The following is an 18497-nucleotide window of genomic DNA, read 5'->3' as shown; positions in this document are numbered from 1 at the left end:
GGTTGGCTTCATTTTTCAGGGCCGGTTGCTACGTCCATCTTTTATACAGTCTATGTGTTGCACAGACGTTAAAGGATTATTTAAATAAGAAATTCACTGATTAACACACGTTTACATTGAACATAATCAAACAGCAAATTCATTTGTGAAATAAAATCATATCTGTTGCCTCCTTTTCAACACAAGGAATTTTACCCGATTTTAAATTAAATTGGGCTTTTTATACTGAATGTAAGTCCGTTAAAACAAGCATGAAAAAAAAAATTGGGGGGCTGGTTTTAGCAAAAGGTGAACGCGTTCTAAATGATGCGTCAGTTGTTAGCAATCAGTGTTTTCCACCCTGTTTTGTAGCATCACCAACAGTCCAAGCAATAGAGACACTTCATGCTGTGATGTGCAGACATGCATATTTGCAGACACCATACATACATCTGGCAGAAATAACATGAAACCAGGGCAGAAAACAGGTCCATAGTGGTGTATAATTACTTGGCATTTCACTGCCCTCCTCCACTGCTAACCACTCATTATCAATAAGCCTCTCCTCTCTCACCAACCTCAAATCCTGTACCTCTTCCTGTCTGTAGCCATACAGGAACGCTGCATAATTTTACACTTTTTTTTGTTGTTGTTGTCAGATGTTGACCATCAACCCAACATCTATTATCCTGGCATGGAGGGGATTAATAGTGTTTGGCTACAGTGAAAAAAAACAGTGAAGGAGACAAAACAGGCTGAGCGGGCCGAGCGTGACAAGAGCACTGAGCTGCTCGTATGTGGGGTTTTTTTTCTCTGTCTCTTTCTTTCCTCTTGCGTTAAAGTCCTAATCTCGGTGGCTGGAACTGTGCGGCGTCTCCGATCTGTCAAGTTGCTTTGTCACCTCGTCAGAACAAGAGAAAGGGGAGGTGAATGATTAAAACAAGCCTTAAGGGGATGGAAGGGGGAAAATTGAAGTCTCAAGTGACAACAAGGGCAGTGATATGTTGCCAGTGACACACACATACACCCTCTTGAAGGTTTTGGAACAGATTTTTCTTTCACTTTGACCTGACTCCATTCATGCAGAATTATTTGAAATTTTTTAGCATATTCTCTCAGTTTTGGTTCTCCATTTACGACGTGAGCCGACCATCTCTGCCTGGTCTGCTCTTGGTCCTTTGTAAGCCACTGACTTTAACTTTTCAAGGAATGGACTTTGGAGGACCTCTGAAGGTGCTCTTCCATATCAGACATCAGAGTATGAACAGCCACCGTAGAGCCTCTCCCACTGATGCTCGATCAGATTGGGATCTGAGTAGTTTAGAGGCTACCAATCCTCAGCAGTTTTGTGCATTTTGTCCTGTTAGGGGGGTGCTCTGCTGTTGGACTTTCCTTGCCATGATTGGGGGTGCTTGGTTGGAAGAAGTTTTAGTCGGTGGCTCATGGCAAAATAATGTCTACATGAATGCCAGGGGGCTGCAAGGTGGCGCAGTTAGTTAGCAGTGTTGCCTCGCAGCAAGAAGGTCGCCGGTTCGCGTCCCGGTGGGGTCACCGGAATCTTTCTGTGTGGAGTTTGCATGTTCTCCCCGTGCAGCGTGGGTTCTCTCCAGGTTCTTCCTCCCACAAGTCCAAAAACATGTTGAGGTTAATTGGTGATTCTAAATTGTCCATAGGTGTGAATGTGAGTGTGCTTGGTTGTCTGTCTCTAAGTGTAGCCCTGTGATAGACTGGTGACCTGTCCAGGGTGTCCCCTGCCTTCACCCTAAGTCAGCTGGGATAGACTCCAGCCCCCCCACGACCCTAGTGAGGATTAAACGGTGTATAGATAATGGATGGATGGATGAATGCCAGGACCCAAGATTTTCTAGCAAACCATTGCATTGTAATGAGATGGTCCATTTTATTCACCAGTGACTGATTTTATAGTTGTGGCTCATCAGTGTATGTGATTGTTTAAAGCTCCTCTCTTCTGGTGTTAGACTTTCCACCAGATTATGGAACCTGGCTGTAGAGATGACTATCTTTGTATTCTCATACCTGTGCCTATACTGCATGTCTAGCAACCACCGCTTGGATTCAAGGACAAATGCAGCATCTCCAGGGTATAATCCATAAGGTCTTCAACCTTCACTGCACGTGGAAATTCTTTGGCAATGCTGGAAAGAAGGAAAAGAATCAGGCCACTGTTGTGAAGGCTTGCTTGGGGTTGTACCATACAGTTATATATGGGTTTGCGTGGAAGAAGAATTAATTGCCAGACGACAATGGTGAAGCAGTGGTGAAGGACAAGGGTAACGAGGCATGTTTGGTCCAGGGTACCTGATCCACAGAGGATTATTCAGAGGGAAGAGCTCAGAACCTATTGACTCAAGAACTGTAAGGAGTTTGGACACATCATGGAGAGGTCAATTCTGAGTCTCAATGTGCAACAAGATAATCCCAGTTCATCCATTAGTGGCAATGATGATGTTGATGTAGCATCTGGATCCTCCTGTAGACCTCTTTACAGTTTGTTTTTTAATGCGAACTGAGAATGAATATCAAAAGACACCATCTGTGGACAGAAATATTTTGACGTGCAAACACAGTTTTGAAATACTGTATATCTGCATTAAGGTGGACATGACCTAAAGGTGTCTGCTGGAACCCATCAGAGACAACGTGACAAGTATTGTCACACATTCATTCATTTCTGATCATCGTTCGACAGCGACCCTCAGTCTGCCACACTCTCACCTCTTCTTTTTGACATTCCTGTCAATCACTGGGCTTGACCCCTCCCTCTGGATGAGTCTTACACTGACACCGCCTCTTTTTCCACACACACAGCAGTCACCCTGCAGCTATCTGACCCCACTTTAACCCCTCGCATCTGCAGGTGTTCCTGTCCAGCGGTCTGTCTGAATCACAGCTAAGCATCTTTGACTGATCTGAGAGAATCTGAGCAGCAAAACTTCACATTAGAGAAACTGCACATAGAATATTGTTGGATTTTTTTCCTTGGAAAATGACTTGAACAATTAATTTATCATCAAAATTGTTGCCAATTAATTTTTCTGTCAGGCAACTAATTGATGAATGAATTACTTCAGCTCTACTTTGTAGGGTGTCTGCGTGGGCGGCTGTGTTCAAGCGTGGACGTACGTTTAAACTGCATAGACCATCACAGACATTAGAAAATTACAAAATTAATGTCAATCATAACCTTGCAGAACCCCCCATTTTTGTGTTCATGAAAACAATAGTGAACGGATTCTGCTTGTCTGTGGGAACAAATTAATGTGTCCATATCAATCATCTCCATCACAATGCTGCAATGAAACGGCACCAGAAATGTAGTCGTGTTCTGTCCTACAGCTGCCTCTTTGCCTCGTTCATGGAGCCGTATTAAGGCCCTTGACGCTCCTGGTGCTTCGTGACATGATTTGATTTGATGACTTTTGTGTTGTCTTTCAGAAACACAGTGTTGCAATCCCCAGTACAGCATCAGTTTTCAACCTGCCTTTTGCCTTTAAGTGAAGCCAAAAGGTTTCTGGGTTTCTTAAGGTTCCATTTCTTTGTTTTTCCATCAGCGTGCCATGCTCAGTGGTGCTGCAGCAGAACAACAACCCCCTCGGGGCCAACGCATGCTGGCTCAGAGAAAACGGGTGTGAAAGATGTCAAGGCAATTACAATAGGCATTACAGTTGTAATCTCCCCTGACAGTGGGGAGTGTGAATGAACAGGGCTTTACCCACTTCTTCTGCCCCTGGCCTCTCCCAGCCACACAAACCACTGCTTACCCAGCAGTTAATGTTTCCTCCAGCAGCTTTTTGCTCCTCCAAACATGGAGAAGGTTCTTTTTTTTTTTTTTCGTCTTTGAACCCAGGAAGCAGCGGGTGGTGCTGAACATCCGTTTCCTGTGTTTTTGGACTGTTAGCTAGTATCCATTGTATCCATTACTCAAACATATACAGTATTTGTGGAGAAAAAGTTTTTAATAAATCATTGCCTCTCACTGTTGATTCTGCACTAAATACTCGGCTCTTTCAATTTAAAAATGAGCACCCTTTAATTGACAGAATGTGTTCCCGTGTGGTTTTTATTGTGACACCAGTGCTTTAATTCAGGAGGTTTTTCAGAAATACCTGTATGAAGGATGAACAAGGTTTTGAGGAAGATTTTCAAACTCCTTTTTTTTTTAATTTTTGCACTTCTGCACAATGTGTTTTGAAATGGGTGTCCTGCAAACAACATAAAGAAAGCCAAACATTCCCCTTTCAAAACATGTAATCGGTTGTCCTGAATTCCTTGTCAGTGAATAGCATTTTCATTTGGCTTTGTTGAAGTCTACTTTCAAAAAATATTTGGGCTTGTAGACTAACCAACTGATCGATTATCAAATCAGTTCATATAAAAGCACACTGTCTGCCCAGCTTTCCAAATCATTTATTAAAAAAAAACATCAGACATTGTGCACTGAAACAAATTTGGTGTTCAGACACAGACCAAGCTTAGTAAATGGTAAACTAGAAAAGTGCCACGAATTGATCTGCATGACGCTATTCCAGTATGTCCTGTGCACATTCACCCGTGGTCACGCTCATGCACAGGACATGGGGAGAGGGAGTGGAAGGGGGCACAGGTGGAAAAGGGGCAGTGGATGTGAGAAGGGTAGTGAACCTGCCGCATACTAACCGTGTAAATATGCTAACTAGCTAGATAAGAGATGTCAATACCGTTCATAAATACTAACCTGAATCCGCATGTTTCAGACCAAGCCAAATATCAAACGATATTAAACAGTGTGGAGGAGAGTAACACTACTTGTTTAAGGGCAGTTAATGATGTGATTTAAGGGGATGAATTATGAATTGAAGGAGAAGTGAACAGCTCATAAACTGTGTAAACAAATAAAAAGGAAAATATTCTATTATGTTGATCCTTGTTTTCAAGTAAATGCTCAACTTGAACTGGAGCATGAACCACAGAAGTAAATAAGAGATAAGATTGCCTTAGTAGTTGTGATTGCAGGTCGGACACACCACAGTAAGACTCTGAAGTCATGTTTTGTTCTCATCTAAAATGTGCAAAACTCAAAAAACTACAGACTTTACAACAACACAGTGAGTCTCTGTTTAATTGACCTTGAAGCACTTGTGGCTAAAAGTAAAACTTTAACAGAAAGAAAACTACTTCACGGTTTCCCCTCTTCAATAAATATAAACAAATATATTCCCATGACGTTACTCGGACGTTTTATGGCTTGTATGTCAGATGGGGAACAGACCCCAGGCTGACACGTTTCTGTCTGTGTTTATCTTTTGCTCTGTAATTAGAGGACAACAGCAACGGATGACGACAGGTTTAACCGTAATCCCCTTTTTGCTTTTAATCATACGAACCATTATTACTGCAACAACTATTGTAGGTTGAAATGAAAGAAAAATGCAAATAGTGTGGATAAGCATGGTGCTGAAGTGCAGTTCTTGAGAGAGTGAAACTATTAACCACAGAATAAAACAGCGAGTGATTTTAAATACTGTGTTCTACTTGTTGTCTTCTATGCTTTAGTTAGGGCTTTAACACTCTGTAAACCCCATGTTCCCTATTGCAGTTTTGCTTTTCGTCCCACATCACATCATTCAGCCTGTATCTGGAATTGTAAGATGAAAACTGGATCAACAAATGAAGCATGTGGTTTCAGACTCTACCAAGAACAGAGAATATGTGGCCCTAGTTCAGTGCCTGATTGAACTCCTAGCACATATGATTCCCCCACATTCCCTGTCTATCACAACTGATTTGAAAAGGCAGAAAAGAATTCCCTAATTTCAGCTTCTAGCAGTTTTCTCACAATAAAAGAAAACTGAGATGATAGAAATTTGTAATCATTATGTTTCATATGGTATTCCTATCATTATTCTCCGGGATGCACTGGAGCCCTGTTATTACATGTTTTCTGGTTGGTTCACAAGCCGATGAACTGTTGGGCTGGAGTGTTTTTTTTCATACAAAAATTGGTGATGGGTTGTGCATGACTGTGAGCTAACTCATGTTGGCAAATGAAGGTGTTCCTCTGTACTGCTTCCCACCAATAACAACTGCAACCCATCTGTAGAGTGGTGGTTTTGTTGTGTTTGTTGCCAGATGGGCAACAAGAGTCAAGTGAGACGTCACTGTGCAGTCAAAGTGAAGAACCTTCATTTTTATTTTTTTAGATTTTGCAATAAAATCTAGAAGTTTACTCTGATGTAAGGATGGTTGTACTCTTAGGATACGTGTTGCACTCGTTTTCAATCTTAATACCATATCAGAAATTTGTAATTTTTGTACGGAACCCTGGAAATAAACTGAAAATTTGAGAATTTAGATTTTTTTTCTGGCATGTAGAAGGAAGAAGAAATATTTAAGACCTTGCAATATTTCCAGGTGAAGCAGGTTAGTTGAGTGGCCATGGTAAATCAGCGTTCAGATGCCTCTGGATGAGTTGGATTTGATCGACTCATCAGAGGCTTGTTCAGCTAAATCAACCTGCAGTCATTGTTCACCTGACAAAAATAGTTCCTGTGTCTCAAGTTTACAGCAGAACATTGCTCACTAAGCAGCACTGTGATAGTCGGATCCATGGCATCAGAACAAAGTGTCAGAAGTCTGATTGTTATTCTGAACAAAGAGGAGCTTTCTCAGTATAAAATCATGACTAGACTGAAGGGTTCTGAGAAGGCAGTGCCTGGAGCTCTCACTTTGTAGAAAATGGATCAGTTGAATCCAAAGCACAATCAGGTAAACCTAAAGCGAGCACACCGTATGACGATTAATACATAAAGCTCTGTTTACTAAGTGATACAAAAGTCATTTACAGATTACAGAATTTGTTAGAAAAAAAAAACAAGAGTTCAACAGAGACTGTCTAGTGGTGTGTCAAAGGACATCTGTAAACCACTTCTCAGAAAGGAAACTAGATCAAACAGAAGACAGAATGATACCACAGTGTCTCAAATCAACAGTCGAACATGCTGCTTGGAATATCAAGTCCAGGAGGATTCTTTTACTTTGGAGTTGAACACCTGCAGTGAATTGACTCCGTTGTCCACACAAGAAGAAGCAGCTCTGTTCTCCTGGTTTGCATCTTTGTGGAGAAAGAATCAACTGCAGCAGGATAATGAGCCTGAACACACCTCAAAGCTATGACCTAAAGATCACAGAGGCCAAGGAGGGATGACTATCACTGACTTTCCTCCACAGTTACCTGACTCTACTGAACATTTATGGAGCACTTGAAAACTGAGAAAGTCAAACATTTTGAACAAGAGGCTCTTTGGTACATTGTCAGGTCATGCTGGGAGAACATGGCTGATCAGGTCTGAACAAACTGCTGCGGGCATTAAAGCTGAAAGGAGGCAAACACATTTGAAGCTGTTTCTACAATTATAAACTTTTCATTCAACATTCATGTTAAATTGATCATTTCAATGGATTTTTTTTTTTGTTGCGTCTCCAATAAGAGCAAAATGTAGACTTCACTGGTGCTCATATTGGTCACTGCCTAAAAGAACACGTGTTAAGGACTTAACAGGTAACTACCATGAATCTAAATGTCAGTCGCATGTAAACTCTGCTGCTGCTCTCAGTACTTTTGATATGCAGCTACTTAGACTTCTGGTACAGCTCATCTGCTCTCAGAGTGAGCTGCCCTGTCAGCTGCAGGTCAAACAGTCTTACCTGGGCTTAGGGTCAGTGCAGGGTTTGTTCATGCACTCTGCAAACACACATGCAAATGTGCAGGGTTCATTGCTAATGTTGACCTTGTTGGTGTGTGGAAAACCCAATTACTTTCCCTTCCAGCACATTCAGAAACACCCTCAGTCGGTGTGTCTGATAAAGACAAGGCAAACAAGGAAGCAAGCAGAGAACAACACATATGCTGAGTGATGGGGGCAGACAATCACTGTAAGGGTTTGTGGGTTGTTTTTTTTTTTTTTTTGATGATGCGTACAACATTGTCCGCTTTTTTATTTTAGACTGGCCTTCTGGTGTGTTACTGTAGATTCGTCCACAGCTCCCAGATTTGGACAGCAGTTTCAACTCATAGCTGAATGGAAGTGCTGTGACTATAAGTATTTACTCGTTATTTTTGTGGTGAACAGTGCACACACACCTGCAGAGGAGACGCTGTGCAGGACGCCCCACACACCATGCTGAGAACCTCAGATACAACAAACATTTGCTAGACAAAATTAATTGTTCACTATGTGCCATGCGCAGACAGGAAGAATGCATAGTGGTACTGATTTATTGATTTATTCTCCTCATCCGTTGTAGTTCTGCATGTTCACAGAAAGCCCACTGCAAAACATGGGGCCTCCTTTAGTCACAACAGATACAGTAGACACCTGGAGATCTATACAGTTTGTATTACAGTTTGACTCACGTGTCCTGAATTCGATGTGGATTGTCACAATTGTTAAAATGTAGGAAATGGTTGTCATTAACACGAAAAAGAATGCCACCAGGTGACCCTTTAAGTTCATCGATCTAGAGGCCACACGACTGAAACTCCCCACTTCAGAAGGACAAACGAAACAAACGTTCTATGACGGAATGTGTTTAGTTAAAGAGGCTAGTTGTTGTGATGTCAGGACTTTGACATTATTATTTAGGAGTCTGTTCCGTCCCACTGGTCAGAATGTGTGCAGAGATCATCATGCGCCGCCAGCAGGATGTCTTTTCATTGAGTTGTGCACCAAGAACACCGGCCATGCTGCCATTTTAAGACTCAACATAGCGCTTGTGAAAAGTCTGTGAATGTCTGGCATTGTTCTGTATATTCCCATTCTACCCTGAAAGGATTCTCTTCAGACCTGTCTTTGTCTTATGCCCTGCAGAAACCAGGAATGGACCTGGCTGACACCTACATTACCTTTGTACGTCAGAACCAGGACATCCTCCGAGATCGCGTTAACGACGAGCTTTACACCGAGAAGGTGTTTGAAGTAAGTGAGACAAACACACCCTGCTTTATCATGTATGCTGTTCACTGTAGTACCTCCATACTGTGTTTACAAAGTCTTGAAATTAGTGGATGGAACCATGAAATAATTACAAAAATGTCATTTTCTCTTGGACTTCTACAACTGGACTTCATTTGTGACTAGAAAAGCACTGGGAGAGCGCAGACCTCCGCCTAGCAACTCATTTCCACCAGGACGATTACTTTGAAGGGGAAAACTCGTAGTTTGAAATATATCTTTTATGACACCAGTGCTGGAACTTTTCTGACACACCGCATATATGTGTGTGTATGTGTGTTTGTGTGTGCAAAAGCGTACCAACAGATGTTACGCTATATATATATACACACACACACACACAAATGTAAGATATGTATGAAAATCTATTTAAACTCATTTGCTTCTTTTTAAGAATTCTGATTTTAGTCTGTATGGAGAACAAAGGCTCAGCACTGGACACTTTTGTCCACTGCAAACACACAGTATACAGCTATATTTTCCAGATCACCTTCATTTCCACTTGAAAATCTGACTTTACAGTTAGTTCCACTGTGTCCCTTACTATAACATCTCAGCAACAGTTAATACTCCTAGTAGGTTAATCGGTGTTAACAGCCTCTTCACACCAAACCTAAGCATTTCTTTTCACTCCAGAAAACACTGTAGGAACACAGAGAGTTAGCTTCTTTAAAAAAATCAACAAAAATCTGTTGATACACTTTTATATGCCACAAAATCTTTGAAATCCGGTCAAACACACACACATTCTCACTTGGATTGAATTGAACAGCTCTAACCTACCTAAACACTTAATAACTTGTTTAAAACAGACAAATGCAGGTCTCCGCATACTGTTGTCTGTTTAAAAACTGTTTGTTTCAAGGTTCTTCTGAGGTTTATGGTTCCTACAAACAGCACTCAGATCTTTAGGATGCTAATCAGCTCTTGCCCCACGTATGTCTGTTTTGTTTATGCCATTTTCCATATTCCTTGGTCACATCCTTTACCTCTTTCATTTCCTCTGCCTCTTCACTCTGGCTCCCAGCGTTCTTTGTCCTCCCTCTTCACACTTGATTTTCTGTTTATCAAAGCTCTTTCTTCCCTGTAGATCTATAAAGAAACGCAAGGTGAAGAGCGATAAAGTTTATCTAAAAACTCTTTCAGCAGGAAACACATTCATTCTGCGTTGATGGATTCTCACCATTCCCCTGATATGAATCTGCTTTCTATCCTTGCTTGTTTATTTGTCAAAACTATCAGCAGAAAGTAAAAATAGGGGTATGATTGTTCAGGGCAGGTGTCAAGATTGTGCTCCTCATTCTGTTATTTGATTGGTTTGGGAATTTTATTAGGATAGGAAAAACATGTGTACCTCCAGCTCGATCAGGTGTTACCACTAATACAAGTATTGGTGACTGGAAAGGCAGTAGGGGATGATGACAGGTTCCTAATGGCTGGTTGGAGAATATGCTGTGCCAAAGGGGCAAATCAAGTCTTCTAAAATCCATATGACTCCACAGAGATCGCACCTTTTATTACAAAGCACTCTACAATTTTTGCTTCACACACACACCAATGGCAGCAGAGTTGCCATCAGGAGTAGTGGGATGACCAAGGAGACTTCAGCATGTGGACAGAAAGAGCCACTCTCCCTGTGATTAGTGGACAACGTTCTCCACCACCTGTGTCACAGCTGCCTGATCATAAGTCCTTCTTGGATGGTCAAGAAGCTTCTGAAACCCCATAACCCAGATGTTTCTTTTTTTTTTTCCCAAGCCATCCATCCATCCATTATCTATGCACCGCTTAATCCTCATTAGGGTCGTGGGGGACTGGAGTCTATCCCAGCCGACTTAGGGTGAAGGCAGGGGACACCCTGGACAGGTCACCAGTCTATCACAGGGCTACACTTAGAGACAGACAACCAAGCACACTCACATTCACACCTATGGACAATTTAGAATCACCAATTAACCTCAGCATGTTTTTGGACCTTGTGGGAGGAAGGAACATGCAAACTCCACGCAGAAAGATCCCGGTGCCCCTACCGGGACGCGAACCGGCGACCTTCTTGCTGCGAGGCAACATTGCTACCCAACTGCGCCACCTTGCAGCTTCCCAAGCCATATTCTCCAAATTATTCATATTATGTTGAAAAAAGCTGGCCTTTAGCCACAAATTGTTCTGTGCAAATGTTTTAGGCAGTTGTTTCGATTCATATGCATCACAAGTACCATCATTGAGATGTCTGATTGATCTGATTGACAACCTGATCTCCCGTCATTCACAAAGTGAAGATCAGAGCAGATCAGGTAAATGAGCCTTGCTACTATTTCTACTTCTACTTCTCCAATACAGGCAAAAGAAGCCCAACAAATATTTAACAAGCCAAGACCACAGAGCCCTGATTTTAACGTGGGCATCCACAAACACATAGTTGTTGCTATTTCACTATTATGTTCTTCTATTTTTCTAGTCCACGGGAGTCTGCTTATTGGACTACATCCCAAACATGCCCAGTAGGCCGTATCTACATATTCCACACATGCTGGAGCTCAGACTCTTGCAGACTTGGGGACATGATGAAATTGCAGACCTTCCTGTACTCAGACTAAATCCATTAAAGAACAGTGGCAAGTTCTTCAAGATGCTGGGAACAAACCTACCTGCCAAGTACTTTGAAAAATTGTGAATGTGTTCAGGGGACAACTGCTGCTATTTTAAAGGCAAAGGCTGGGCAAACCAAATATAAACAAGTCTTCTGTCTGCATGAATAATCATAAAGTACTTAATATGCATGCACATAAAAGCTGTGAAAACATACAATAAGGTTATACTGCATGTGATCTTTTCAGAAGATATACAGTTGATGCTTGTGAAATCTTTACAAACAGAGCTCACAGTCAGGTGTTTATACTATTTGATTCTCAATTTTCAGAGCAGCAGCAGGTCGCTTTGAGGCTGAAAACACTCACTGCTTCTGTTGACCTGTTTATCACTTAGAAAACACCGAGAGCTTTTGGCTCACTCTGCTGGAGCTGAAAACCCTTCCACACATCCACCTATCCATCCGTCTAACCATCCTTCCATCCCACGCTGTTTGCTTTCTTCACCGACCACCCCCACTCTCAGATTTTTATAAGAATATTTTAGCAGCGAGTTGTCAAACACGCCTCAGATCACCGTTGTGAGTCAATGCAGCGGCTCAGACATGGCGGCTCAGACCTTCGTACACATTAGCAATACGAAGCCAAGCGATGGATTTCTGCCACCCACCGTCTCCTCTGAGGGTTCAGAGTGTTGTGGCTGAGCCTCGAGCTGCGCTGCGCTGATTTGTGTGTGTGTGTGTGTTTGAAGGATGGGGGTTGAAGGGGTTGAATCTAATAGAGCTCAGATACGTCCAGTCATGCGCCGGGGAGGAGGTGGTGGCGGGGCCTCCAAGTGTCTCCGCTCAGCCCTCCAACATGTATCGCACATACACACACATGCGTTTTGTGTGTAACAAAGGAAGCAAATCCTGTGTTCAATAGCGGCACTAGGCCTCCTGCCAGGAGCATTAGGGTATGCAATTGTCTTGTTTACGTGGCTCTGAGTGAGTGAAAGTCAAATTAATTTACAGCGCCTTTTCTTTAAACACACAGTTTGTCAGCATTGATGGATGTAAAGAAGAAGAAGGAGGTTGTTAAAATGACAAAAAGTGATGGAGACACGGGGGGTCAACATGCAGCTGTAAACATGCTCATGGTTTTTTTTTTCCTGTGTGTGCATGCTTGTATGTGTCGGTCCGTCTATTTGTGTACGAGGGCTCACCAGGGAGCATCTTTGTGTGGAGGAGAAGTCTAATACATGCCCACACACACACACACACACACTCTCTCTCTCTCTCTCTGAGCTCTTGACATTCAAAGTCAAATCACATTGACAAAGCAAGGACAAACCTGCACACTGTATAAAAAAGAAGAAAGAAATGTGGATCTCCTAACAGAAGTCAATGAATCTAACATCCAACATTCAAATAATTTTAAAACAAGATAAAATGTTTGCCATCATGCCACTTTTTCTAGTCGCGGCTTTGTTCACGTTCAGGATTTTTTGCAGCTATCAGTGTCAGCATTTTGAAACAAGACAGAATAAATCATAGACGAGAAGAATAAAGTGACACGACGAAAACAAATGCGAATAAGTTCACTTTCCTGGTATTCCTTTTGAGAAAATGAAATGTTATTAAAATACTGTCTTTTTTTCAGTACATCGTTAAAAACAAGTTAGTCATTTTATTTAAATTCCTTCAATCCTCCAGTTTGCTGAGCAGCTCTACCGACTAGATGAGGAGGGCAATTACTAAACTCTGCCTGGCAAAGACTGCCAACATTGTTGACAGCATCAGCCCAAGGGTGCTCAAGGTCTGTACCCCCCACCCAGCTGTGTGTCATACTCCAGCACCTAACATCAGCTTGGTTCTGGAGAATGGCCCAGTGTTGTGGAAGGCATCCCGCCTAGTTCCGGTATTGAAGAAGACCTGTCCCAGTCTGGCCAGGCGCTACAGGCCCGTAGCACTGACCTCACACATCATTAAAGCTTTTGAAACACTGGTCCTGGATTCCCTCTGCCCCCCTGGATCATTGGATCCCCTCCAGTTCGTTTACCAAAACGATTTCAGAGTTGACAAACCTTACTCCCCCCTTGACAAGCAAAGAGGTTCTGTCTGAATCATGTTTTTTTGATTTCTCCAGCATCTTTTTACACCACTCAGCCTGCCCTGCTCAGGAGGAAGATGACTGCCATGAAGGCTGATGCTCCTCTGGTGTCCTGGATGGTCTTTAAAGTTTGTCCTCACGATGAACGCCTTGTTACTTTCCCTGGCAAGGGATCGATAAAGTTTATTTTCATCTTTAACTGTGTGTCAGACACAGTGATGAGCAGTACTGAGCCCTATAGAGGACTTCCCTGTCCCCCTTTCCCTTTAACCCAGGGGTGTCCAATCCTGGTCCTCGAGGGCCACAGTCCAACACACCTGATTCAAATGATCAGGATCGTTATCGGGCTTCTGCAGAGCTTGATGATGAGCTGATCATTTGAATCAGGTGTGTTGGAAGAGAGAAACATCTAAAACATGCAGGACTGTGGCCCTGGAGGACCAGGATTACCCACCCCTGCTTTAACCTGTACACTGTGAATTTAACACAGGCACTGCCACCTACAGAAGTACTCCAATAACTGCAGTTTTTGGATGCATCAGGGGGAGGATGTGTCAGACCACCAAATGGTGGGGCACCATCGGTAGCTCAAGATCACCATAACAAAGCTGCTGCTGCTGGACTTCAGGAGATCAAGGACTTCTACTGCTCCTCTTTCTAATAAAGGAGAGGTGGTGGAAATAGTCCAGGAGTACAAATAACTGGGGGCTCATTTGGACAGTAAAGTAGACTTGACCAGAAACTCTACTGTCAAAGGCCAGAGTCAGCTCTCTTTCCTACAGCCTCCGACAGATGTTTTACCACGATGGTGCCATCTTTTATGCTGTGGACTGAGTCATCATGTAGATTGTACAGGACTAATGCAGACCCATCCCTCCCTCCCTCACATATTCCCTCCATCTGTTTTCACGCTCGTTCTCTAATCAGCTCAATTAAGGAGCATATTCGTTCTCAATTTCCACGACAGTTAATGCAGCTTGCGAGGCAACCAGCAGGCAGCTTATTAGCTGCTCTGAGGAAACTCGCCTCCCAGACACCCAAATAAAGACTCCGCTGAGCTGAGGAGGAGAAAATCAGAAAATGTTATGCAGTAATTTTAACGTTAACGCACAAGCGGCAAACTGACCTGCATGAATATCATTACAGAAACAATTTTTGTGCATTGAGGAGAAAATAATAGAGTTAGAGAAGATGACAACAAGAGGTTACCACTGTATGTTGTATTCTGTGAGAGCAGTAAATTTTAGAAAAGGCGCAATTACTGTCAGAGTCAAGACCCAAACAGGAATAGATGCAAATCCACTGTAGGTGGCACAAACTGGATTGAAGACGCATCTGCACACATTGAACATGTTTCAAAATTAAGGGAAAATAATTGCTTATTTCGAAATTTGTTGTCTTCACTTTATTAATGTATTCAAAGGAAAACAGGAGAGGTGCAATCAGAGTCTACACTTTACTGTGCGAATCATCAACAACACACGACATCATAGCTACAGTATATACACAGCTCTGCTCTCGGAGCTCCACACCCATTACTCTTGGTTGAATTACTAATGAACTCATCGGTGGATAGATGTTGAACAAGAAAGAAAAGATCTGGATGTTTGTCATGTTTGTTGCATAAGAAAAAGAAAAAGTTTCCATACATTTGTAAACACCATGTACATCATAGCAGTATTGAGTTTCTGGTGACTCCTACCACTGTTCATTTTCTTAAATGGAATCATTGAAACACATCCATCTTTGTCACAGAAGACAATTATGCATGTTGGTTGTTTCATAGATTCATGTAGGTCTTCTGGAAATATTAAAAAATCTGCTGGGTCAAAAATATAAGTACAGTAATTTTAATATTTGGGTAAATGTCCTTTGGCCTTTTTTTTTTTAACAAGCTTCTTGGAGGCTTCTGGTTGTGTCTTTGTACCACTCCTTGAATGTTTAACATTATATTCAGTTGTACAGAAGTTTTCTGAAAAGACATGGTGTTTGTGACAGTCTGGTGACTTTTTAGATCATAAGGTAAGACTTTTTAAGAGAGCAAATGTATTTATTCAGTATGGACAGAGAAGAAATCAAATCAGGGAGTGTGATTGAACTTGAACCCTTATTCATAAGTTACCATACATTTTCTAGCATTTAATTTGAGGCTAAACTACTTAGACTAAGTGAAGAACTGCTTCTTTACTTTGGTATAACTAGGAGCCAGTATGAAGGAGGTCAAAGGTTGCTCTCACAATAGATCGAATCAAATATTTGCATGACCCCTGAATGATCATGGACTTGTTTTGGCTTTTGTCAAGTGCATGAAATAACCTTTGGACTGTTTTTCACTCTTAAATTGGAAGGTAATTACAGTTCTTGTCATTGTGTGAAATTAAGTCTGTCGACTCTCTCAGAGCACATCTGAATATCACGGGTCATTACTGTGTCAGAGCAATTTCCCCGAGCATTCTTGTATAACTGGTGACTGAATAAAGCCACCCAATGTGTGCATTTTACCAGCAGCGTTCTGAATGCTGCTCTAAGTGAGGATTGCTCCTCAGGTGAGAAAAAGTGTATTTGATTTCCCGGCAGCTGTGGCCTGGTGGCGGACGGTGTGAAGGAAGATCGTTTGATGAAAATTACAAAGACGGAACCAGATTTTTTTTTTTTCTTCCTGTGAAGTTCAAAGCAGAGCCGTGAACTCTTCCCTCTGCGTGCAGTATTCAGGAGTTTGCCAGTAAATTGGTGTCTTTGAATAGGTAAATGTTTTACCCTCTTTGAGTTTTGCCGTTTTGATGCCGCACATCCTTTGGCCTTGTGTTGTAGTGCCGACGGAGCCAAGGTGATTCATCGAGTTTATAGATGCTTCTCATGATGTTTGGTTGTGGTTATCTGGCTTCAAAAACAGGCTTAAAGACGCTTTCAGCAAGAGTGTGTGTAAACTCCCAAATTCAGTTCTACAAGTAAAACAACTTCATTTAAAATCTTACTGACAGTTGGACCTGCCCTGAAACTAAAAACCCTCTTTGTTCACAGCATGTTTTGTGGCTTGCTTCATATAATGATAGTTTTTGACAAAGTATCTAATATTGTCGTTTGGTTAGTGTTTGTATTTTTAGTAGCATTTAACCATCACCATTCCCAAACAGCCCTAGATGTTCACTGAATAAACATCCTAGAGATCTGGTAGTTGATATCACATAATCCAAATCAAAACATCGCCATATTGGCAGGAATACTGACTGTGTTGCTGTTACTAAGCTAACTACTTGCTACGTACACGAACGTGAAGTAAGTGACACTCTTCCAGTGATGACAAAGTTATTTTTAGCTGGATATCAAGTCAAGTTTATTTATACAACCCATTTAAAACAACCTGAGTTGACCAGAGTCCTGTACATGTTATCAGGCAGCAGCAACAAAAAATGTGTGAAAAGCAAGGCAGGAAGAGAACTTGTAAAATCAATTTTACCTGCAATGAAATAGTATAAACTTCAAGAACAAGACAAAACAGGGCCGCAGCTTGTAAGATCAATTTCAAGTAAATCTAAAATACTAAAATATAAAGACCATTAAGAGCACTCAAAGCCATTTAAAACATCGATGTCTTTTTTTGTAAAACGCCTACAAGATTTTTTGTGAAATTGTCGGTGGAGGACGAACACTTTATTCAGAGAGGCCATTCAAAAACTGTGGATCTGCTACTGCAGAGGTTTGGTCTGCTCTATCCAGCAGCCAGCTGTTCTGAGGATGGACGAGGCCTGGAGGAAAAGTAAGAACAGAGGTGTTCTGAAACATACCCAGGAGGAGCCAAACCACATCTGGTTTTATAAATACATTATTAAACAACCTTAAATTCAATTTTGTCTTTAACAGGCATGCATTTCATTTGTGCCTGAGTCTTGCAGCATCTGCAGACAACACAGAGAAGACTGACCAATAAAATATATAAACATATATATATATTTAAGTACAGAGAGTGACAGAAATCTAGCCTTGAGGAATGCAGTGGTCACAGTCTCCATGTCATTCAGACACAGGATAGACAACAATTAAACATTGTCCCTCAGTTGAAAATGGACACTTTTTCACCACGGAGTTAGTCTCACTTTGCCAAACCATTCTGTAGTACATAATGAAGTTAATAAGCTTGTTTGAGGTGAATTGTGTCTCACCTGGAAAGTGAACCAGAGCAGGCGGCAGCAGTAGTAGGTGGAGTTAAAAGCAGTCAATTTTTTTTTTACAGTCAAGACGGGCAGTTTCCAGCAGCCCTCAGTCTGTACAGGAACTCACAGAAACAAACTGACTTTGAACACAGTTTCCATTTTACATGAATTCTTGAACCATCATCAGATCAGTTTGTCATTGTACATAAATCAGGTGGCCACACCTGGCCCCCTCAAACTACGTAAATAAAGACAAAACACTGATTTAAAAAAAAAAAAAAAACAGGACAATTATTTATTAATTAATTAATTTCTTACTGATCCCTCATTCAGACAGTCAGGACTGAAGATGTTTAGATGTTATTTTAACAATCTTCACTGATCAAACACTGGGTCCTCCTAATCCTTCAGTTACACTACACATCGGATGGTCAACTTCTTGATATTGCACTTTGCCGAGTATATATAAATATGTAATGACTTAAAGTAGTGCAAAGATTATACACAAGGTGCAGTTGTATGCAACATAAGTAGTTATAGTAAAATAAACTGGATAAATACACAATATACAAAGAAAAAAAACAGTTTATCCGGTTTATTAGAACCATTTATCTGAAAGTCAAATTTAAGACAAGAGTTCCTGAAATGTTGGCAATAATCCATCACAGTCCAGGATA

The 18497-nt window shown here is 41.5% G+C and overlaps 1 protein-coding gene across 1 annotated transcript in view; it reads left to right on the top strand.

Annotated features, from left to right (window-relative positions):
- LOC103370874 (calcium-dependent secretion activator 2-like) overlaps positions 1 to 18497 on the top strand; it is a gene marked incomplete at its 5' end in the record, with an annotated part of 106571 nt that overhangs the window by 86352 nt on the left and 1722 nt on the right. The window contains one exon of the mRNA XM_008300046.1: positions 8847 to 8954. Coding sequence (XP_008298268.1) covers positions 8847 to 8954 — 108 coding nt within the window. The remainder of the gene's footprint in view (positions 1 to 8846; positions 8955 to 18497) is intronic.

This window comes from Stegastes partitus, unplaced genomic scaffold (genome assembly GCF_000690725.1).
Source record: "Stegastes partitus isolate 25-593 unplaced genomic scaffold, Stegastes_partitus-1.0.2 Scaffold1493, whole genome shotgun sequence".
Classification (NCBI taxonomy): domain Eukaryota; kingdom Metazoa; phylum Chordata; class Actinopteri; family Pomacentridae; genus Stegastes; species Stegastes partitus.
The sequence above is the reverse complement of the archived record's forward strand: the minus strand, read 5'-3'. Positions and strand labels throughout refer to the sequence as shown.